The 23,862-nt window shown below is 41.3% G+C and overlaps 1 protein-coding gene across 1 annotated transcript in view; it reads right to left on the bottom strand.

Annotated features, from left to right (window-relative positions):
* The window catches only part of WNT11 (Wnt family member 11), a 182,442-nt gene that overhangs the window by 128,276 nt on the left and 30,304 nt on the right, over positions 1–23,862 (bottom strand). Inside the window, exon 2 of the mRNA XM_089677985.1 lies at positions 15,238–15,440. Coding sequence (XP_089534111.1) covers positions 15,238–15,320 — 83 coding nt within the window. The 5' untranslated portion in view covers positions 15,321–15,440. The remainder of the gene's footprint in view (positions 1–15,237; positions 15,441–23,862) is intronic.

Here is a 23,862-nt window from a genome sequence, read left to right as displayed (position 1 = left end):
CCCTAGAGATAGTTGTGTGTGAACATCCCAGTATATCAACAGTTTTTGAAATACTCAGACCAGCCTGTTTGACACCAACAACCATGCCACATTCAAAGTCAATTAAATTCCCATTCTTCCCCGTTCTGATGCTCGGTTTGAACTTCAGCAAGTCGTCTTCACCAGGTCTACATGCCTAAATGCATTGAGTTGCTGCCATGTGATTGGCTGAGTAGCAAATTGTGTTACCAAACAATTGAGCAGGTGTACGTAAACAAGTGGCCGGTGAGTGTATATTAAATGTACATGTAATCCTATGGGAAGATTTTTGTTGAATCAAATGGTCTGGCGACAGGATCTCTTTCACATAAAAGCATATATCTAATCCTAAAATGGCTTTCATCCTTATTCGATCAAATTCAACTATCACCTGAATTATGACAATTAAAATTTGTCCCATAAGATCAACTGTGGGTTTAGGATTACAACTTTTTTTTTTTTTTTAATGGTTGAACTGGATGGACTTTTGTCTTTTTTCAGCCAGACTAACTATGTAACTATATACAGTGAAGGAAATAAGTATTTGATCCCCTGCTGATTTTGAATGTTTGCCCACTCACAAAGAAATGATCAGTCTAAAAATCGAATGGTCAGCTCTTTGGGCTTTGCCATGGTGGAGAGTTTGAAATCTGATTGTTTGATTGCTTCTGTGGACAGGTGTCTTTTATACAGATAACAAAATGAGATTAGCAGCACTCCCTTTAAGAGACTGCTTCTAATCTCAGCTTGCTACCTGTATAAACAACACCTGGTAGCCAGAAATCCTGCTGAATGATAGGGGATCAAATACTTATTTCCCTCACGAACATGCAAATCAGTGCATCATTTGTTAGACATGCATTTCTTTTGATTTTTTTGTTGCTATTCTGTCTCTCAGTGTTACAATACACCTACCATTCGATTTTTAGACTGATCATTTCTTTGTGAGTGGGCAAACATTCAACATCAGCAGGGGATCAAATACTTATTTCTTTCACTGTATAAGGATGAAATCACATTTTCTAAAACCACCGCCTTCAAAGTGAACACCTTTTCACTTTACATACATAAGTTATGTATTTTCTGTCTTGCCTGCAGTTCTCTATTAATAAATGACGATGGACAGAAGGATCGTGCTCTTCTAAAATCCCATTTGGGCACATTTCCAGTTGTGAAATGGAAGCTGAGCGTCGCGTTCCAAGGGATATACAACAGGTGTGACTTCAGGAAAACTACACCTGGCTGCATGTCATACTTGGAATACCAGCTTAATCAGACTTTTCATCTGTCTCAAAAATTTACATGCCACGCACCATCTGGGGGCGGAAGGGGGATCCATTCTCCGTGAGCCAATTAACCCCCAACGTTCCGAACCATACTTGACGGTCTATGCCTGTTCCGGCTTGTACCAACAACTTCCTCTTTTACAGCCCTACGTGCCTTTTGCCTGTCAATTTAATTAATCGCTGCCATTTAACAAGGTATTAAAGATGAATAAACGGTAATCACGCCATTAGTAACCATTCACAAATAAAATGGTGTTTACTAGCACGGCTCGGCCTTAAAATAACGATAAATTCTTTAACAAGTTCTTCCCTATAAAAGAAAAACGTGCAAAGGCAGCCGTAATATGACCGATTTGTTTAACAAGCAAATGTAAATTAAAAGTAAGCCGGGAAAGGGGGGGAGAGAAAAACTTTTCTTAAGGCGCTGATATGTTCCAATAATTAGCTGCATGAATGATGCCCAATTGTGTAGCTGCTGTGTTTTCAAAACCATAACATTCGCCTATAAGGCTCGCACACAATATGCGGCTGGGCGGCTTTGTGCAAACTTGATCGCCCATATCATTCCATTTAACGCCTATCCACAGCTGAATTCCTGACACTGAATGGAGCTTCTTTTGTATCTATTGAGACTAAAAGAGAGACTCACGAATAACATCATTTGGAGGACAATGAAGGACTTTTTTTTTTCTTAAAGTTCTGCAAGTTTACAAAAATGTGGAGGAGCTTTATACAAACTTCCAGTGGGATGTGTGCTGTTCTACAAAAAACATTTCCGTTAAATACTAAGATATCACAAAGTTTTTAATACAAGTCAAAAAATGAACTAATATTAGGCTCCATCCAAATTCTCCCATACTCCACAAATGAGGAGTGGGAAACATTAAATCTTATGGGACTTTAATTCTGCTTTATCAGGGATAATCATCATATTGCTGATTAAATAGGAACTCTTTATTACAATGGTTAAAAAACATAAAAAATGATCCTGAGGAAACAACTGTACTGTGAAATGTGTCAATCTCTAATGCGATTTTGTAATTGCATTTGTGTGTTTATCATATTTGTGATGTTAACAGTATGGCATTTGATGTACTCTAGTGCAGCCTTTCCCAACCAGGGTGCCCAGGCACCCCGGGGTGCCTTGAGGTTTCTTCAGGGGTGCCTTGGCAAAATGTCTAAAAATTGCCCAAAACTTGTATACAAGCCAGCGGGTGGAACAAGCACGCCTTTTAGTTACACAAAGCCACAGGTTTTCATTGTGCACCATTATGACCTTCTAGCCACCGGCGTCCTGATAACCAATGCAGGGGCGGACTGACCATTTGGAAACTCGGGCACTGCCCGAGGGCCCGGGGTCAGTAGGGGGCCCCATGAGATGCCCCTGCTACCTTTTTCATAGGCTTTTTTGAGTTTGGGCAAGGACACAGGGGCCCCATGATCCCCTATTGCCCGGGGGCCCCATGAGTTGTCAGTCCGCCCCTGAACCAATTACATCATCAGTTGATAAGGAGGATGTCAGCTGCCTGCACAGCATCCTAGTTTGACCGTCCCCTGCCCCTCCCTAGTGCTGAGGTCACATTAGCTCAGTGATGGAGAAAAACTGAGGGAGAAGAGAAACATTGGAATACTAGTCAGTACCAGTGTGCAAAGGTATATTTGCTTTGGACGAATCACCTCTAATGTTGGGTGTCCTACATGTGTGGATGTTGCTGCGTTATATAAAACTATTAGAATAGTTTTTCACATTTTAGAATGGGGTGCCTCGGGACTGTCCATAATTTTAAAGGGTGCCTTGACTGAAAAAAGTTTGAGAAACACTGCTCTAGTGCATACTTTTAGTGTTTTTTTTACCCTTATAACAAAAGATTTCATATTTTAACAGTATGAAATCCAATCAATGGATGAGGCAAGAAACAGGCTAAGGGGGGAAGTGCTAGATGGTGTTGGAAGTTCATCTAGGAAATTAATCGGGCCCTATAGGACTTGCTGTAGCTTGTGGTTCACACTGTGAGAAGCTCACAGTGTGCAGTTCAATCTGAGTACTCCATTTCAGTACAGGAGAGGAGACTGTACAACTGTGCAAGACTGAAGGGAAGGCTGGAGTTTAGTCTGGAAGTGTTACTAAATTCATGACCCTGCATTCACTATATCTGGTCTCCCCGGACCCTGCATTCACTATATCTGGTCTCCCAGGACCCTGCATTCACTATATCTGCTCTTACAGGACCCTGCATTCACTATATCTGGTCTCCCCGGACCCTGCATTCACTATATCTGGTCTCCCAGGACCCCGCATTCACTATATCTGGTCTCCCAGGACCCTGCATTCACTATATCTGGTCTCCCCGGACCCTGCATTCACTATATCTGGTCTCCCAGGACCCTGCATTCACTATATCTGCTCTCACAGGACCCTGCATTCACTATATCTGGTCTCCCAGGACCCTGCATTCACTATATCTGGTCTCCCCGGACCCTGCATTCACTATATCTGGTCTCCCAGGACCCAGCATTCACTATATCTGATCTCCCAGGACCCTGCATTCACTATATCTGATCTCCCAGGACCCTGCATTCACTATATCTGGTCTCCCAGGACCCTGCATTCACTATATCTGGTCTCCCAGGACCCCGCATTCACTATATCTGATCTCCTAGGACCCTGCATTCACTATATCTGGTATCCCAGGACCCCGCATTCACTATATCTGGTCTCCCCGGACCCCGCATTCACTATATCTGGTCTCCCCAGACCCCGCATTCACTATATCTGGTCTCCCCGGACCCCGCATTCACTATATCTGGTCTCCCAGGACCCTGCATTCACTATATCTGGTCTCCCAGGACCCTGCATTCACTGTCTGGTCTCCCAGGACCCCGCATTCACTATATCTGGTCTCCCCGGACCCCGCATTCACTATATCTGGTCTCCCTGGACCCCGCATTCACTATATCTGGTCTCCCAGGACCCTGCATTCACTATATCTGGTCTCCCAGGACCCTGCATTAACTATATCTGGTCTCACACAGTACACAGAACATGGAAATGCAATTGTTATAGTAAATATAAACTGCTAAATACCTTTTCTCTTCAGCAGTTACAGCAGTCTTGTGACTTCTATCAGTGTTCAGCTGAGCACGGGTTAATCTTATAGGAGACGTTTTCATTCTTCTCTGACTGTCCTATGAGGCTGCATGACCCATGACCTTCTGACTGGAGAGTGCTGATTGGCCCTGTGCCGATCACATGCACCCTCCCAAAAAAAACTTTCTAGCAATATACACCAAACTGAGCATATGCAGAGTGCTTCCTAGAGCTCTGTACTATCAGCAGATGGATTGGGAACTGTGAAAGAAGGGGAGGATCAGAGAAGAGAGGATCGAACAGCTTTTTTTACACAGTGCAGAGGATAAACCCCTAAGGTTCCACAGTGAGTATAACACACATGCTTTACTGCATATACAGACTGATTTTACTGTTGTGGGCTTAGTTACACTTTAAATCCCAGTGACAATGATCCAAAGGACACGGATAAGTAAGTAAGTGACCCCAGTGTGGACAAAGACAGCAATAAAAACATGGCAGGAGTTCCAACCTCCCACAACTCTATCCAAAACTCTAATAAAAAAAAAAAAAAAAAATTTTTACTTCAAACAATAATTTAATCTGACAAAGGCATGAGCGAGCCAACTTTGGCTTGAAACTGAACCTAGATTGAGCCAAATAGAAGGTGTTAATTCACAAGAAAAGAAATTCCAAAGAAAATTTCTATAGGAAAAAAAATATTCAAAGTTAAAATCAAACAAAAAACTATTTAAAGTACACAAGTAACATAGGCATATGCTGGTTGTAAATTAAACTGGTATCTAATCACTGTATTAATAGGTCAGTAATGTGCTTTTGAAAGGAAATGAAACCCAAAGACCAATCAAAAATGATATTTATATATAATCCCTTCTCCGCGCTTCAGATCGTGAAACATATACAACATTCAGAATAAAAAAAAAAGTGAAAAAATCTCCCAAAATAAAACACTTCTGCTACGTTAACCCTTCTTTAAGGAGGATATCATGAGGGGGTAGTAGTACTGTGGAAAACATATAAACAAATAAAAAAATTTTTTATATATATATATATATATATATGATAAAAAATATATTATATATATATACTGTATTTAAACAAGTCCACTGTGATCAAAGTGAAATAAAAGTTTTTAAACAAATCATAGGAGTCTAGTGCATTCAGTCCCAAGAAGCTTTGAAGTAATTGTATAAGCACAAATTCCATTGGTGGACCTGTGACTACCACCAAAGCCTTCTGCGACTACCACCAATCACCCCAATCCAGTGTCAAGTGTCCAGATCCTATTGCCACTCATTTCAGATATGCAAAAGCACTTTAGAACATCATCCAGACCAGGTTTGTTTCTCCTCAACAAACACCTCTCCTTCCGAACTCTGCTTTCAGTGTGATAATAGGCTCATGACATGTAAAAATTATATTTATTGATTCATTGATTGAATTAAATTAGGTTTTCAAAATTATTATGCTAGGGTATAAAAACTTTTTATGTAATTATCTACCTAAACCAGAACTGAATTAAAAAAAGTGAAGATTTGCTATCTTATAGGAACATCAAGAAATGCTTATTGTGTCTAAGCAGAACCGTGATCAATTTGTATTTTGATTTCTCCTAAAATGTAGCAGCGTACTTCCTGTGCCTAGGCACTCCTGTTACACAGCCTCCTAGCTGTATATCTGCAGTGTGAGATCTAAGGCACTTTTCCCTCTGACTGCTAGTCTCATCAGATTTGGAGTGAGATCTGATGCTGTGCTGATCACTGCTCTCCTTACTGGAGAAGAAGCTGTACCTGAGGATCTGCAGTGCAAGGATCTCCCTGCCTAATTTATTCTATGGATCTGTGTTTCCTTTACCTCTGGGTTTCTTGATTACCTCCCACCAATCATCAGATCACCAGTCATCGGGGAAGGGGGTGCGGGGTGGGGGGGTAAAAGCTCTAAAAGTATTATTACAGGTACTTATATAGCGCCATCAATTTATACAGCGCTTATATACATATATATTGTACATTCCCATCAGTCCCTAACCCTCAAGGAGAGTACAATCTAAGGTCCCTAACCCATGGTTGGGATTTGAACCAACGACCCTAGTACTGCCAGGCAGACATAAAGAAGCAAAGTCCTGCCACTTCCAAGATGGTCACCTTTACATGGGCACAGTGCAGAACAAGGCATGGTAAGTCAGGAATGGGGAAAAGAAGATCATCTGCAGAGAAACCACAGGAAATACTGGTGTCTAGTGCCTTGCCCTCAGCTTTGTTTGGGCACAGCTTCTACACTTCAGATCCTCCTTAACCACTTGCTGCCCGGTCTATGGTCAAATGACGGACAGGTGAACATATGATGTCCTTCCCGGATCGCTCTTTGCGTGTGCCCACAGGGCGGCGCTGTGGCGCGATCCGTCACCGGACGTGTATCACGGACATGGCAGATGACAGATCTGTGTACCAGCCCGGTTGCCAGTACCATGTGACCTGCTGTGACCAATCATAGCAGGTCACATGACAGTTGTATACAATGGATGGCTTCCTTTCCATCCATTGTATACAACTGTGTCTAGCTGTGAATGGTCACAGCGATCACATGCACAGGCTGGGCCAATTACAGCCCATCTGTGTCATGTGATTAGCCGTGGCCAATCACATCTAATCACAACAAAAAAAAAACTGAATGAACCAATTTCATTCAGTTAAATGCTTGCTTATAGCAAAGAAATTCTTTGCTATAAGCAATCAAATTGTGTAAAAAAAAAACAAAATACTGATTACTTCCACAAAGTAGTACAATGTTACTATGGTAACATTGTACTACTTTGGTCATAGTGCAATATGAAAAAAAATCTTAAAAAAAGAGAAAAATATATATAAATAAATAAAATTATTTAAAAATATGAAAAAAATTATCTTTTTTTTTTTCATACTGTCACCAGTCAGTGTCCCTGATCACCGCCATGCCAGTTATATGATGATGCTGTACTGCACTGGTGACAGTATGTAAAAAAAAAATTGTGAAAATAATTTTTTTAATTTCTTAATTTTCCGAAAATTTATGACAAAGAAAATTATGACTTCAGAAAACTCGCCATGCCTCTTATGAAATACGTCAGACTGTCTACTTTTCAAAAAGTGGTTATTTGGGGGATATCTGTACTGTTCTGACATTCTTGGACCTCAAGAAATCAGATTGGCCGTCAGCACTTCAGGATTGATCAATTTTCAGATACTGTATATCCCATAGATTGTGAACTTTATAACTTTCCTACAGACTAAATAATAAATACTGATTTGGGTTATTTTCACCAAAGACATGTAGCAGAATCAGGGGCGGACTGACAACTCATGGGGCCCATGGGCAATAGGGGATCATGGGGCCCCTGTGTCCTTGCCCAAACTCAAAAAAGCCTATGAAAAAGGTACCAGGGGCATCTCATGGGGCTCCCTACTGACCCCGGGCCCTCGGGCAGTGCCTGAGTTTCCAAATGGTCAGTCCGCCCCTGAGCAGAATATATCTTGGCCTAAATTTATGAAGAACAATTGTTATTTGCAAACTTATAACAGAAACAAAAAAACTTTTTTTTTTTTAAAATTTGCAGGTTTGTTTTGTTAAGTTAGCAAAAAATAAAAACCCCAGTTGTGATTAAATACCACCAAAAGAAAACTCTAGTTATGTGAACAAAATTATAGTTTGGGTACAGCGTGGCATGACCACGCAATTCTTATTTAGAGTGTGAGAGCGCTGAAACCTGAAACTTGGCCTGGGCAGGAAGGGGGTAAAAGTGCCCGGTATGGAAGTGGTTAAAGTCAGCATAGAACTAATTAGTCCACCATCAAAAAGTTCTCAATACGATCAGGGGCGGACTGACCATTTGGGAACTCGGGCAGTGCCCGAGGGCCTGGGGTCAGTAGGGGGCCCCATGAGATGCCCCTGGTACCTTTTTCATAGGCTTTTTTGAGTTTGGGCAAGGACACAGGGGCCCCATGATCCCCAATTGCCCGGGAGCCCCATGAGTTGTCAGTCCGCCCCTGGTTTGGGTGATATTTGGGCCCGGGGTCAGTAGGGGGCCCCACGAGATAGCTCTGGTACCTTTTCATAGACTTTTTTGGTTGTGGTTTGAGTGTGGGAGAGGACACTGGGGCCCCATGATCCCCTGTCGCCCGGAGGTCCCATGAGTTGTCAGTCCACCCCTGAATACGACACAGTCTGGTATAAATGCACACTTATATACCTTTACATCTCTCCAATTCCATCTTAAAAGCAATGGCACAAGGTAGCAACAAAGGGAGGGGGCCCGCCAGGGTGAACCTCTGTTGACCACTTTCTGCCTAAATAAAAAGGAGTTCTTTTCTATGGCTACATAATGGTTGTCACAGTGGTGAGCTTCCACAAAGACCTTCTCACACACCCACACACCTTGTTGCATTGTCTACTAAACTGCCCACTGATTCATTTCAAAATGTCCCCTATAAAACATTTCTTTTAACCACCTGACCCCTAGGCCAATTCTGACACTTCTCACATACTTGTAAAAATCAGCATTTTTTTTTTGCTAGAAAATTACTTAGACATTATATATTTTTTAGGCAGAGGCCCTGGAGAATGAAATGGTGGTTGTTGAAGTTGTCTAAGTCTCACAATATTTGTGCAGCAGTTCATCAAAGGCGCATTTTCAGTAATAAGCACACTTTTAAATGCACATAAACACAATATAATACCCAATTTTATTGGTAAAATATAAAAGGTGCTGTTACGCCAAGTAAATAGATACAAGAAACGTCACGCTTTAAAATTGCGTACGACTGTGGAACAGCGAAAAACTGCGATACCTAAAAATCTCCGTAAGTGATGCTTTAAAAGCCTTTGCAGGTTACCAGATTAGAGTTACACAGGAGATCTGGCACTAGAATATTTTCTCTCACTCTGACTCTTGCACTGAAACCTCATCTGCAGTGTGATCGCCGTTTCCATGTGTGTGTGGGTACATGCGTGTTTATCTTTGTGCATGAGCACAGGGGTAAAGGGGCACTTTAAATTATTAATTATTACTTTATTATTTATTTTAGTTAAATGTATTTTTTTAAAACTGTACCTTTCATTTTTTTATCAACTTTATTGCTATCACAAGGGATGAACATCCTCTTTATGGAGAAATGAGGGGCCTATTAAACCCCCGATCTTTCCTCTGACCTCTAAAGTATTTGATCAAACTGAGATTGGTTTGTTCAGATGCTTTACAAGCCAGTAATGACAAAACGAACTGATTAAATCATTGTCGCTTCCAGTTTGAAGGGGGGAAGGAACATCCTTTTCTTTCCACTCTTCTCAGTGCACTCGATGCTGCCCGTTGGATCAGTCCCAGGCTTCCCAGTGGGGCAGAAGAGCCTGGGAAAGGTGGAGGCAGAAGGGACGGGACCCCTTCCGCTACCTATATAAGTGATCGAGTGGCTATATAGCCACTCTGATCACTTTTACATGAAAGAGAATCACCTCCTGCAGAAAAAATGTCATGGTACTGGGTAGCCTCAACCATGATCCCGGTATAACCACCTCAATACAAGGCTATATATATACAGTTGTGTCCAAAATTATTCAACCCCCACTGAAATTGAGTGTTTTGGCCAGTTTGACATTGCTTTTGATCATTCAGTCATCTTGCTTACATTTACATTAAAGAGGCACTTGTAGGTCAGACAAATATAACATAACAGTTATAATGAAATAACCACAAATGTCTTTTCTGTGCTCACAGCATTATCAGTTTTATTCAACCCCCAAGTGACATTCAATCTTAGTACTTAGTACAGCATCCTTTTACAGTTATAACAGCTTTTAAACGTGAAGCATAGCTTGACACAAGTGTCTTGCAGCGATCTACGGGTATCTTCGCCCATTCTTCATGGGCAAAGGCCTCCAGTTCAGTCACATTCTTAGGCTTGCGCACTGCAACTGCTTTCTTTAAGTCCCACCAGAGGTTCTCAATCGGATTTAAGTCTGGTGACTGCGATGGCCACTCCAAAATGTTCCAGCCTTTCCTCTGCAACCATGCTCTAGTGGACTTGGAGGTATGCTTGGGATCATTGTCCTGTTGAAAGGTCCAACGTCTCCCAAGCCTCAGGTGTGTGACGGACTGCATCACGTTTCCATCCAATATCTCCTGGTACTGAAGAGAATTCATGGTACCTTGCACACGCTGAAGCTTCCCTGTACCTGCAGAAGCAAAACAGCCCCAAAGCATGATTGACCCTCCACCATGCTTCACAGTAGGCAAGGTGTTCTTTTCATCATAGGCCTTGTTCTTCCTCCTCCAAACATAGCGTTGATCCATGGGCCCAAACAGTTCTAATTTTGTTTCATCAGTCCACAGAACACTATCCCACAACTTTTGTGGTTTGTCCACATGGCTTTTGGCATACTGCAGTCGACTCTTCTTATTCTTTGGAGACAGCAAGGGGGTACGCCTGGGAGTTCTGGCACGGAGGCCTTCATTACGCAGTGTGCGTCTTATTGTCTGGGCTGAAACTTCTGTACCCACATCTGACAAATCTTTTCTCAGTTCCTCAGCAGTCACACGGGGACTTCTCTCCACTCTACGCTTCAGGTAGCGCACAGCAGTCGAAGTCAGCATCTTCTTTCTGCCACGACCAGGTAGCGTTTCAACAGTGCCCTTTGCCTTGAATTTGCGAATGATGCTTCCTAAGGTGTCTCTTGGTATGTTTAACATCTTTGCAATCTTCTTATAGCCATTGCCCTTCCTGTGAAGAGAAATCACCTCTTCTCTTGTCTTCCTGGACCATTCTCTTGCCTTCACCATGTTTGTAACCACACCAGTAAATGTCTAGAAGGAGCTGAGTATCACAGTCATTTTAAAGCTGCCTAATTGGTGCTTATTATGCTTGATTGCTGCTCGGTGACATCCACAGGTGTTTTCAATACCTGATGGAAAGCACCTGTATGAACCTCTGTTCTTCAGAGTGGTAGTCTTTAAGGGGTTGAATAATTGTGGCAATGAAGAAACCACATAAGAACCATTTACTACTGTATTACATAAACAATTGATGTCATTTTAGTTGCATTTGGGTAGTTACAACGTCCTTGTAGGATTTGATTCTGAATACAATTCCAAATGTACACTATAGTCCCTAAACCCCTTTACAGCATTGGGGGTTGAATAATTTTGGACACAACTGTATATATATATATATATATATATATATATATATATTTATATATATCCATTCAGTTGCATCTGACCCTTGGCAATTGCATGGACCAGGGCTGGACTGACCATTTGGAAACTTGGGCACTGCCCGAGGGCCCGGGGTCAGTAGGGGGCCCCATGAGATGCCCCTGGTACCTTTTTCATAGGCTATTTTGAGTTTGGCCAAGGACACAGGGGCCCCATGATCTCCTATTGCCCATGGGCCCCATGAGTTGTCAGTCCACCCCTGGCATGGACCGTCACTCGTAAGCGACTTTTCCATGAATTCTCTTAGCAATTATTTTACAGGGTAGGTTGCCAGGTCTTTCCCCAAACCTCCTACCATGCAGGAGATCCCGCATGGCCAGGGATGAAACTAGGACAATTTAGACAGGAGCCAATTAACCTACCAGCATGTCTTTGGAGTGTGGGAGGAAACTGGAGTACCCAGAGGAAATATATATATATGTATATATATATATATATATACATATATATACACATACGGTAGTAATGAGGTGGTTAGGGCCAACTCTAACCAACAGGGTTAGAACAGCTACTATGGATGTGTCTCTGTTGGGGATATTTTATTTTACTTCCTGTCCAAGTGACACTTGTCAATAACACAGCATTACTTGTGGACATCTCCTATTTATGGCTGCTCCACAAAAAAAACTTTGAATTAAAAATTAAAAAATGAAATACTTTAAAACAAAATGAAATAAATAAATAAATTAAAAATTAGATTTAATAAATTTTCATGGCGTTGGGCTTTAGAGCTGAACTCTAGGCAGCTATAAAAGACATAAATTAATGCTGTTCAGTAATCATTAAGGTGTTCCTAAACCCACAACAGTACAATCAGTCTGTGTATGCAGTAAAGCGTGCTTGTTATACTCACTGTGGAACCTAAGGGGTTAGTCCTCTGCATTGTGTAAAAAGGCTGTTTGATCCTGTCTTCTGTGACATATCATGTGGAGTCACTGCACATGCTCAGTTTGGTGTGCATCGTTAGTTTTTTTTTGTCTTGGAAGAGCGCATGTGATCAGCACAGAGGCAATCAGCGCTGTCCAGACAGAGGATCAGGGGTTCTGCATCCTCCTAGAGCAAAATGAAAACTCCTCCTACAAGCTTTAACCAGTGCTCTGCTGGACACTGATAGAAGTCACAAGACTGCTCTAACTGCTGATGAGAAAAGGTATTTAGCATTAAGTTTATATTTACTAAAATAATTGCATTTCCATGTTCTGTGTACTGTGGGAGACCAGAGATAGTGAATGCAGGGTCCTGGGAGACCAGATATAGTGAATATAGTGAATGCAGGGCCCGGGGAGACCAGATATAGTGAATGCAGGGTCCTGGAAGACCAGATATAGTGAATGCAGGGTCCGGGGAGACCAGATATAGTGAATGCAGGGTCCTGGAAGACCAGATATAGTGAATGCAGGGTTCGGGGAGACCAGATATAGTGAATGCAGGGTCCCGGGTTTAGTAACACTTTAATATATCACCAAATGTATTTTTCTTAACTACTAGCAGTCTATGTATTTAATCTGAACTGGTAACAGCCTCTTGCATTCCCTACAGAGCTCAGACTGGGAGAGGGGGAAGCCACACAAATACTCAATAGTTCATTTACTGATCAGAGACATGCTGATAGGAGGAGAGGGCAACAGAAAAAGAGATGAGCCCCCTCAGTGTGCTGCTTCTCCTTCACTGTCCAATCATGGGCTGGGGGCAAGTCCATGAAAGCCTTGGAAAAGACGAAGCGGTGTTAAATGGTCCTTGCCGTCCTTTAACCTCTGATTACGGCCATATTTCTGTGCTCAAAGCGGTACATTTTTTTTCATGAAATATGTTGCTTTTTTATTGCAGGCCTGTCATTTTTAGGAATAACTCACTGAAATCTGTCCGAACAAGAGTCTAGTAAACAACCCGGGTATGATAAAATTTGAAACACGAAATCATAAAATTATAATTTAATAAATAATCGTAAAAAGAATAATTTAATAATAATAAATGTAATTCAATAATATAATCAAACCAAAAACACTGAAATTTGAAATATAGCGCCAAGTTCGCACATCACTGAGCAAAGTCGCAAAATCGTTTTCAGTGTCTGATGACGAATTTCCCCCACGAATCATTATCACTCAATTCTGCAAGTGGTTCTGATTTACTATCGCTGTTCTCTAGCCGGTCTAAAACCGCTTTTGACATAAAGGGACGCTTTTTGGACGCCATGGACGTTTCTCAGTTTCCAGGCAGTAAGAATAGTAAAAATGCAGGCAGGGCACAGGACAAAGCACTCGGGACAAAATGTACAGTCAGGTCCATAAATATTGGGACATCGACACAATTCTAACATTTTTGGCTCTATACACCACCACAATGGATTTGAAATGAAACGAACAAGATGTGCTTTAACTGCAGACTGTCAGCTTTAATTTGAGGGTATTTACATCCAAATCAGGTGAACGGTGCAGGAATTACAACAGTTTGCATATATGCCTCCCACTTGTTAAGGGACCAAAAGTAATGGGACAATTGGCTTCTCAGCTGTTCCATGGCCAGGTGTGTGTTATTCCCTCATTATCCCAATTACAATGAGCAGATAAAAGGTCCAGAGTTCATTTCAAGTGTGCTATTTGCATTTGGAATCTGTTGCTGTCAACTCTCAAGATGAGATCCAAAGAGCTGTCACTATCAGTAAAGCAAGCCATCATTAGGCTGAAAAAACAAAACAAACCCATCAGAGAGATAGCAAAAACATTAGGCGTGGCCAAAACAACTGTTTGAAACATTCTTAAAAAGAAGGAACGCACCGGTGAGCTCAGCAACACCAAAAGACCCGGAAGACCACGGAAAACAACTGTGGTGGATGACCGAAGAATTCTTTCCCTGGTGAAGAAAACACCCTTCACAACAGTTGGCCAGATCAAGAACACTCTCCAGGAGGTAGGTGTATGTGTGTCAAAGTCAACAATCAAGAGAAGACTTCACCAGAGTGAATACAGAGGGTTCACCACAAGATGTAAACCATTGGTGAGCCTCAAAAACAGGAAGGCCAGATTAGAGTTTGCCAAACGACATCTAAAAAAGCCTTCACAGTTCTGGAACAACATCCTATGGACAGATGAGACCAAGATCAACTTGTACCAGAGTGATGGGAAGAGAAGAGTATGGAGAAGGAAAGGAACTGCTCATGATCCTAAGCATACCACCTCATCAGTGAAGCATGGTGGTGGTAGTGTCATGGCGTGGGCATGTATGGCTGCCAATGGAACTGGTTCTCCAGTATTTATTGATGATGTGACTGCTGACAAAAGCAGCAGGATGAATTCTGAAGTGTTTCGGGCAATATTATCTGCTCATGTTCAGCCAAATGCTTCACAACTCATTGGACGCCGCTTCACAGTGCAGATGGACAATGACCCAAAGCATACTGCAAAAGCAACCAAAGAGTTTTTTAAGGGAAAGAAGTGGAATGTTATGCAATGGCCAAGTCAATCACCCGACCTGAATCAGACTGAGCATGCATTTCACTTGATTTTTTTCTGGCTGGAGTTTTCCCTTAATACATTCCCACGGCTGGGCAAAAGTAGGTCAAATACACATAAATGCAGGTACTCTTTAAATAAAGTACTTACAGCCATTTGATGCTTTGGCATATCCTTGTGTGTACAATGAAGGTTAATATAGTCCCAATAAAAAGATGAATCTTCATTTTCATAAGCGCTCCAGTCCAACACAATCAGGGTAATAGAGATATCCCAGAGTGCTTTCTGCCAAGGATCTTCCACAGTGTCCCGTCCTGCTACCACTGATAAGTGTCCTTTCTCAAGAGTGGAGCCTGCAAAAGAAAAGGAATATTATTTTTTTAAAAGAGTAAAGGTTTATTAAACATTATAAAAGATCGGTGTAATGGTAAAAGATATAGATATACAACAGAACAAAAAGTGAATCATGAGGATAACATAGGAGGTAGGACAACTGTTGTCCAAGGCCCCATTGGCTGGTTGGTGGGTCATGAGTTAGAAGCAAAACGGGATACGACTCCATTCGGCATTGTACTAAGAAAAATTAAGTTATGGTAGTGTGGACGTTCTAGTAATCCCAAATTCCAGAAATGATGAAAGGAAAGACAATAGGAAGTGAATCAGTGAGGTAGTGAACAGATTAGATGTACAGTCAGGTCCATAAATATTGGGACATTGACACAATTCTAACTTTTTTGACTCTATACACCACCACAATGGATTTGAAATGAAACGAACAAGATGTGCTTTAACTGCAGACTGTCAGTTTTAATTTGAGGGTATTTACATCCAAATCAGGTGAACGGTGTAGGAATTACAACAGTTTGCATATGTGCCTCCCACTTATTAAGGGACCAAAAGTAATGGGACAGAATAATAATCATAACTCAAACTTTCACTTTTTAATACTTGGTTGCAAATCCTTTGCAGTCAATTACAGCCTGAAGTCTGGAACGCATAGACATCACCAGACGCTGGGTTTCCTCCCTGGTGATGCTCTGCCAGGCCTCTACTGCAACTGTCTTCAGTTCCTGCTTGTTCTTGGGGCATTTTCCCTTCTGTTTTGTCTTCAGCAAGTGAAATGCATGCTCAATCGGATTCAGGTCAGGTGATTGACTTGGCCATTGCATAACATTCCACTTCTTTCCCTTAAAAAACTCTTTGGTTGCTTTTGCAGTATGCTTTGGGTCATTGTCCATCTGCACTGTGAAGCGGCGTCCAATGAGTTCTGAAGCATTTGGCTGAATATGAGCAGATAATATTCCCGAAACACTTCACAATTCATCCAGCTGCTTTTGTCAGCAGTCACATCATCAATAAATACAAGAGAACCAGTTTCATTGGCAGCCATACATGCCCACGCCATGACACTACCACCACCATGCTTCACTGATGAGGTGGTATGCTTAGGATCATGAGCAGTTCCTTTCCTTCTCCATACTCTTCTCTTCCCCTCACTCTGGTACAAGTTGATCTTGGTCTCATCTGTCCATAGGATGTTGTTCCAGAACTGTGAAGGCTTTTTTAGATGTCGTTTGGCAAACTCTAATCTGGCCTTCCTGTTTTTGAGGCTCACCAATGGTTTACATCTAGTAGTGAACCTTCTGTATTCACTCTGGTGAAGTCTTCTCTTGATTATTGACTTTGACACACATACACCTACCTCCTGGAGAGTGTTCTTGATCTGGCCAACTGTTGTGTAGGGTGTTTTCTTCACCATTGAAGGAATTCTTCGGTCATCCACCACAGTTGTTTTCCGTGGTCTTCCGGGTCTTTTGGTGTTGCTGAGCTCACCGGTGCGTTCCTTCTTTTTAAGAATGTTCCAAACAGTTGTTTTGGCCACGCCTAATGTTTTTGCTATCTCTCTGATGGGTTTGTTTTGTTTTTTCAGCCTAATGATGGCTTGCTTCACTGGTAGTGACAGCTCTTTGGATCTCATGAGATGCCCCTGGTACCTTTTTCATAGGCTTTTTTTAGTTTGGGCAAGGACACAGGGGCCCCATGACTCCTATTGCCCGGAGGCCCCATGAGTTGTCAGTCCACCCCTGCCCTACCCTGTCCCTCAGCTACAGTCAGGTCCATAAATATTGGGACATCGACACAATTCTAACATTTTTGGCTCTATACACCACCACAATGGATTTGAAATGAAACGAACAAGAAGTGCTTTAACTGCAGACTGTCAGCTTTAATTTGAGGGTATTTACATCCAAATCAGGTGAACGGTGTAGGAATTACAACAGTTTGCATATGTGCCTCCCACTTTTTAAGGGACCAAAAGTAATGGGACAATTGGCTTTTCAGCTGTTCCATGGCCAGGTGTGTGTTATTCCCTCATTATCCCAATTACAATGAGCAGATAAAAGGTCCAGAGTTAATTTCAAGTGTGCTATTTGCATTTGGAATCTGTTGCTGTCAACTCTCAAGATGAGATCCAAAGAGCTGTCACTATCAGTGAAGCAAGCCATCATTAGGCTGAAAAAACAAAACAAACCCATCATAGAGATAGCAAAAACATTAAGCGTGGCCAAAACAACTGTTTGGAACATTCTTAAAAAGAAGGAACGCACCGGTGAGCTCAGCACCACCGAAAGACCTGGAAGACCATGGAAAACAACTGTGGTGGATGACCGAAGAATTCTTTCCCTGGTGAAGAAAACACCCTTCACAACAGTTGACCAGATCAAGAACACTCTCCAGGAGGTAGGTGTATGTGTGTCAAAGTCAACAATCAAGAGAAGACTTCACCAGAGTGAATACAGAGGGTTCACCACAAGATGGAAACCATTGGTGAGCCTCAAAAACAGGAAGGCCAGATTAGAGTTTGCCAAACGACATCTAAAAAAGCCTTCACAGTTCTGGAACAACAACATTACATTTATGATTATGATTTATTTTATTATGTAGTAAAATTCCACATTATGGCCGCTAGATGGTGCTGAGGAGCATAGGAAATACATACTTTTTTTAACAGGTGATACAATGTAACAATTCTAGAGGACACTAGAGGGAATGAGTAAATCAATATAGCCATTGGTTACATTTATTTGCTCATTTCCTCTTGCGTTCTCAAAAATTGTTACATTGTATCCCTTTTTACAATCATGAATGCATTTCCTATGCTTGGCTCCATCTAGTGGCAATCATGTGAAATTGTAAGCTGGCCATACATGGGTCAAATCTCGGGTGGTTCAGTAGGGGCTGCCTGAGATTCAATCCACCTATAGGCAAACTGGTTGTACTGAAGTCGATCCATTGATCGCCTCCAGTACAGCCAACAATTTTTTTCATTCATCATTATTTCCTGCCAGCAGGGAAGGCTCCACACCGGCAGAACACAATAGTGCTGCAGGGGAGTTTGGGGGGGGGGGAAATTCCTCCATCAACACTGACTTTGTTGGAAGAAAGGACAATTGCATTAGACATGTGCGGAATGTAATGAATTTAAACAAATCCAAAATAACAAAACAAAAGTTTTTCCAAAATTCAAATCTAATCCAATTTGAAAAATATTTTGAAACTATTGCTGATTTCCTTCAAAGACACAAAGGGAGATTTACTAAAGCTGGTTCACTCAGAATCTGGTGCAGCTGTGCATGGTAGCCAATCAGCTTCTAACTTCAGCTTGTTAACTTAAGCTTTAGCAATAAAACCTGGAAGCTGTTAGGTTTCCATGCAGAAGAGCACGAGATTCTGAGTGAACCAGCTTTAGTAAATAAACCCCTATGTGTATTAGTGCTCGAATAAAACCATTCGAATTTCAAAAAGAATGGAATAGAATAAAACAGAATAGAATATAAAAGAATGGAACAGAAAATAAAAGAATTAAATAGACTAGAATGGAAAAGGAATAGAAAAGAACAGAACAGAAAACAATAAAAAAAATTAGAATAGCTTTAAATAGAATAGAACAGAGTAAAACAGAATAGAATAGGAAAGAAAAGAATAGAATAAAATAGAAAAAAATTGAGTAAAAGAATAGTTTAGAATAGAATATAAAAGAAAAGAATAAAATAGAATAGAAAATAAAGGTATAGTACAGAAAAGAATAGAACAGAATAGAAAGAATATACCTGTCTGCTGCGACAATATAAGGAAGGCAAATCAGCGCAAGTCACCGTAAATTATTCAAAATCCTACAAATTGCAAGCTGAACACTAAAAAGGCAATTTTCACAATACCTCAAAACTTGACATAGGAATAAATAATAGTGCAGAGCAATGAAAAATATATTATGTCAATAATTGATAACAGCAAAATAAATGTATCAAAGTTCACACAAAAAAGCCAGACCACCAACATAAGTGGATAGTCAAGGGGGCCCGGGGTCAGTAAGAGGCCCCATGAGATGCCCCTGGTACCTTTTTCATAGGCTTTTGTGATTTTGGGCAAGGACACAGGGGCCCCATGATCCCCTATTGCCCGGGGGCCCCATGAGTTGTCAGTCTGCCCCTGGTGGATAGATCGGGATGTGTCATATAAGTGGCAAATTATTTATTCCAGTGCTGAAACATGCTTCCTACCATCACCATATACAATCGTAGCTGCTCACCTTAAAAATATGACCCCTGAACTAACAGGATGGTCATATAATGCCCTTTTTGCCTATCAGGGATAATAACTTATGGATAGGCAGCACCAATTGTCCAGGCAGATGATACCAAAATGTTTTCTAAAATTAAAATTTTGAAATGATAGACTAGAACAAATCAGAATAGAATAAAAAAGAAGAAAGTAAAACAGAATAGAAAATAAAAGAATAGGATAAAATTGAATAGAAAATAAAGGAATAGATTAGAGAATAACTGAATAGAATAGAATAGAAAAGAATAAAATAAAATAGAAAAAATATAACTGTCTTTCAAAATTCCAACTTCAAATAGAATTGAACCAGTCATTCTTCACAATGAATTTGGATGTATTCGAATCAAATTCGATTTGATTCAAATCTACTGGAAAATTTTGAATCCGATCGAAACCAAATGAACAATCCGAAACAAAATTCATTTTTCGTTCTGCACATGTCTAAAGTGTATAATCTAAGGGCTGCTATACTGTCCCCCATGGTAAAAGAAAATGTGTTTTTCCCTATTTGCACAGGATGAATGTACATGTAGATTTTATAAATGAATGGCTATGCACTTCTTTAATAAATAGACCCCAAAGTGTTGGAACCTGGCAGGTAGCAGGGTTGTCAGTTTCCACGTTGAGAAAAAAAAAACAATATCTGGTGCATCAAGGGGAAAAGTCTGGAACAATTACAGCATGTGCTAAACATTGACAAATCACATCAGAAAAGAACTCCTCTGGGCAAAAGATGAGACTACCCAACTGGAACACACAGACATTAACCTCCCTGGCGGTATGATCATGTCAGGAATTTTGTGCTGAAAGCGGTACCATTTTTTTGCATGGAAATATGTAGTTTTTAATTGTAGGCTGTAATTTTTAGGAATAACTCACTGAAATCTGTCCGAACAAGAGTCTAGTAAACATTCCGGATATGATAAAACTTGAAACATGAAATCATAAATTATAATTTAATTAATAATCATAAAAAATAATAATATAATAATCAATTTAATTCAATAATCTAATCAAACCAAAAACACTGAAATTTGAAATACAGAGGCAAATTCGCACATCGCTGAGCAAAGTCGCAAAATCGTTTTCAGTGTCTGATGACGAATTTCCCCACAAATCATTATCACTCAATTCTGCAAGTGGTTCTGATTTACTATCGCTGTTCTAAAACCGCTTTTGATGTAAAGGGACGCTTTTTGGCCGCCATGGACTTTTCTAAGTTTCCAGGCAGAAAGAACAGTCAAAATGCAGGCAGGGCACAGGACAAAGCAGTGGGGACAAAATGTATGTGAAATGCAGTGAAAAAGCAATGACAGCAAAAATGTCATTTTTTAAAAATTTCAAATTTCCCGCCGGTTCCGCCGCCCGAACGTTCCGACGTCACGGGGACCGGAACACGGAAGTCAGATGCCGGCATCCGCCGGAGGAGATGGACGGGGACGCTGCAGGGGACACATCGTGGGAGCGAAGGACAAGGTAAGTGCTGCAGGGACCCCCAGAGAACGCTGCATGGTAAGCCCGAGTGTAGCTCGGGGTTACCGTTCTTGGTATAGAAATTCTACTCCGAGCTACACTCGGGAAAACCGCTAAGGAGGTTAAAGCCCAGTTAAAATTTCAGCTTCAGTGTGCCTAGGAGGAGCTGGTGGATGACTGTGTCAAAGGCAGCGGAAAGGTCAAGGAGTATGAGTATGGAGTAATGGTCGTTGGTTTTAGCAGTTAGTAGGTCATTAGTGAGTTTTTTCAGTAGGGCAGTTTCAGTGGAATGTTGTGGGCGAAAGCCAGACTGTCGGGGATCAAGAAGGTTGTTGTCGGTGAGGTAGCAGTTCATACGGTTGTGAACAAGGAGCTCAAGAAGCTTGGAGGCAAATGAAAGCAGGGAGATGGGTCTTAAGTTATTCAAACAGGTGGGGTCCAGCGAGTGTTATTTGAGAATGGGGGTAACCAGTGCATGTTTGAGAGGGGAGGGAAAGGTGCCAATGGAGAGAGAGAGGTTGAAGATGTGGGTTAGAGAGTTTAGGATAGAGCAGGAAGGAGGCTGCAACAGTCGTGAGGGGACAGGATCCAGGGGACAGGTGGTGAAGTGGTCCTTGGAAAGGAGTTCGGTAACTTCCTTGGTGGTGACAGGGTCGAAGGAGGAGAGTGTTGAGTTTGGTGTTGGGCCTGGTATGTTGGTACATTATTACATAAATAAAATAAATAAATACATTTTATATATATATATATATATATATATATATATATATATATAGGCTATATTGTCAAAAATATTGGGACATCCCTCCAAATCATTGGATTCAGGTGTTCCAATCCCCTCCATGGCCACAGGTGTATAACATCAAGCCCCTAGGCATGCAGACTGCTTCTACAAACATTTGTGAAAGAATGGGTCGCTCTCAGGAGCTCAGTGACTCCAAGCGTGGTCCCGTGATAGGTTGTCACCTGTGCAATAAGTCCATCCGTGACATTTCCTGGCTACTAAATATTCCACGGTCAACTGTTAGTGGGATTATAACAAAGTGGAAGCAACTGGGAACAACAGCAACTCAGCCACCAAGTGGTAGGCCACGTCACATGATAGAGCGGGGTCAGCGCATGCTGAAGCGCACAGTGCGCAGAAGTCACCAACTGTCTGCAGAGTCAATAGCTAAAGACCTCAAACTTCATGTGGCCTTCAGATTAGCACAACAACAGTGCACAGAGAGCTTCATGGAATGGGTTTCCATGGCCGAGCAGCTGTATCCAAGCCTTACATACAGTGTCGGATGCAGTGGTGTAAAGCACGCCACCACTGGACTCAAGAGCAGTGGAGACCTGTTCTCTGGTGTGACCAATCACGCTTCTCTGTCTGGCAATCTGATGGATGTGTCTGGGTTTGGCAGTTGCCAGGAGAACGGTGCTTGTCTGACTGCATTGTGCCAAGTGTAAAGTTTGGTGGAGGGGCAATTATGGTGTGGGGTTATTTTTCAGGGGTTGGGCTTGGCCCCCTAGTTCCAGTGAAGGGAACTCTTAAGGCGTCAGCATACCAAGACATACCAAACATGCGCTGACCCTGCTCTGTCATTTTACGTGGTCTACTACTTCATGGCTGAGTTGCTGTTGTTCCCAGTTGTTCCCACTTTGTTATAATCCCACTAACAGTTGACCGTGGAATATTTAGTAGCAAGGAAATGTCACAGATGGACTTATTGCACAGGTGACAACCTATCACGGGACCACGCTTGGAGTCACTGAGTTACTGAGAGCGACCCATTCTTTCACAAATGTTTGTAGAAGCCGTCTGCATGCCTAGGGGCTTGATGTTATACACCTGTGGTCATGGAGGTGATTGGAACACCTGAATCACATGATTTGGAGGGCGGGCCCAATACTTTTGGCAATATAGTGTATATGGAACGGAGGGGAGGTAGGAAAAAATTCTCTTGCAGGACACATTAATTATGTTTCTATGATAATAAATATACATTACTATATGTATAAATAAAAATAAATAATATATGTCAATTTTATATATATATATATATATATATATATATATATATATATATATCAGGGGCGGACTGACCATTTGGAAACTTGGGCACTGCCTGAGGGCCTGGGGTCAGTAGAGGGCCCCATGAGATGCCCCTGGTACCTTTTTCATAGGCTTTTTTGAGTTTGGGCAAGGACACAGGGACCCCATGATCCCCTATTGCCCAGGGGCCCCATGAGTTGTCAGTTCACCCCTGATATATATATATATATATATATATATATATATATATGTGGAACAGAGGGGAGGTAGGACACATAATTCACCGGAGAGGACATCTTACTTATATGTAAACAATAATAAATATACATAATATATATATATATTTTTTTTTTTAAATAAATAAAATACTTTATACAGTACATATACAGTATATATACTGTATACATATACACCGTAAAGAAACTATAGTTTTCCTTTAAGCCTTTACCCCTTTCTATAAGGACAACAGCAGAACGTATGGCTTGAATTATTCTTCTGACTGCGTCGATTTTTTTTCCCCCCTTATTCTTTAACCCTCTACATATGGTAGGATTCGAATGTCTGTTTATTATTTCTTTATATAGGTTTACATGCCAGGGAAGTGAAAATCAAATTTAAAACCCGGCGCTGATCCTTAGACA

The sequence above is a fragment of the Staurois parvus genome, unplaced genomic scaffold, assembly GCF_062004578.1.
Source record: "Staurois parvus isolate SC_StPar_1 unplaced genomic scaffold, SC_StPar_1.0 ptg000196l, whole genome shotgun sequence".
NCBI classification, from domain to species: domain Eukaryota; kingdom Metazoa; phylum Chordata; class Amphibia; order Anura; family Ranidae; genus Staurois; species Staurois parvus.
Note: the sequence above shows the minus strand (reverse complement) of the source record. Positions and strands in the feature narration are given on the sequence as shown.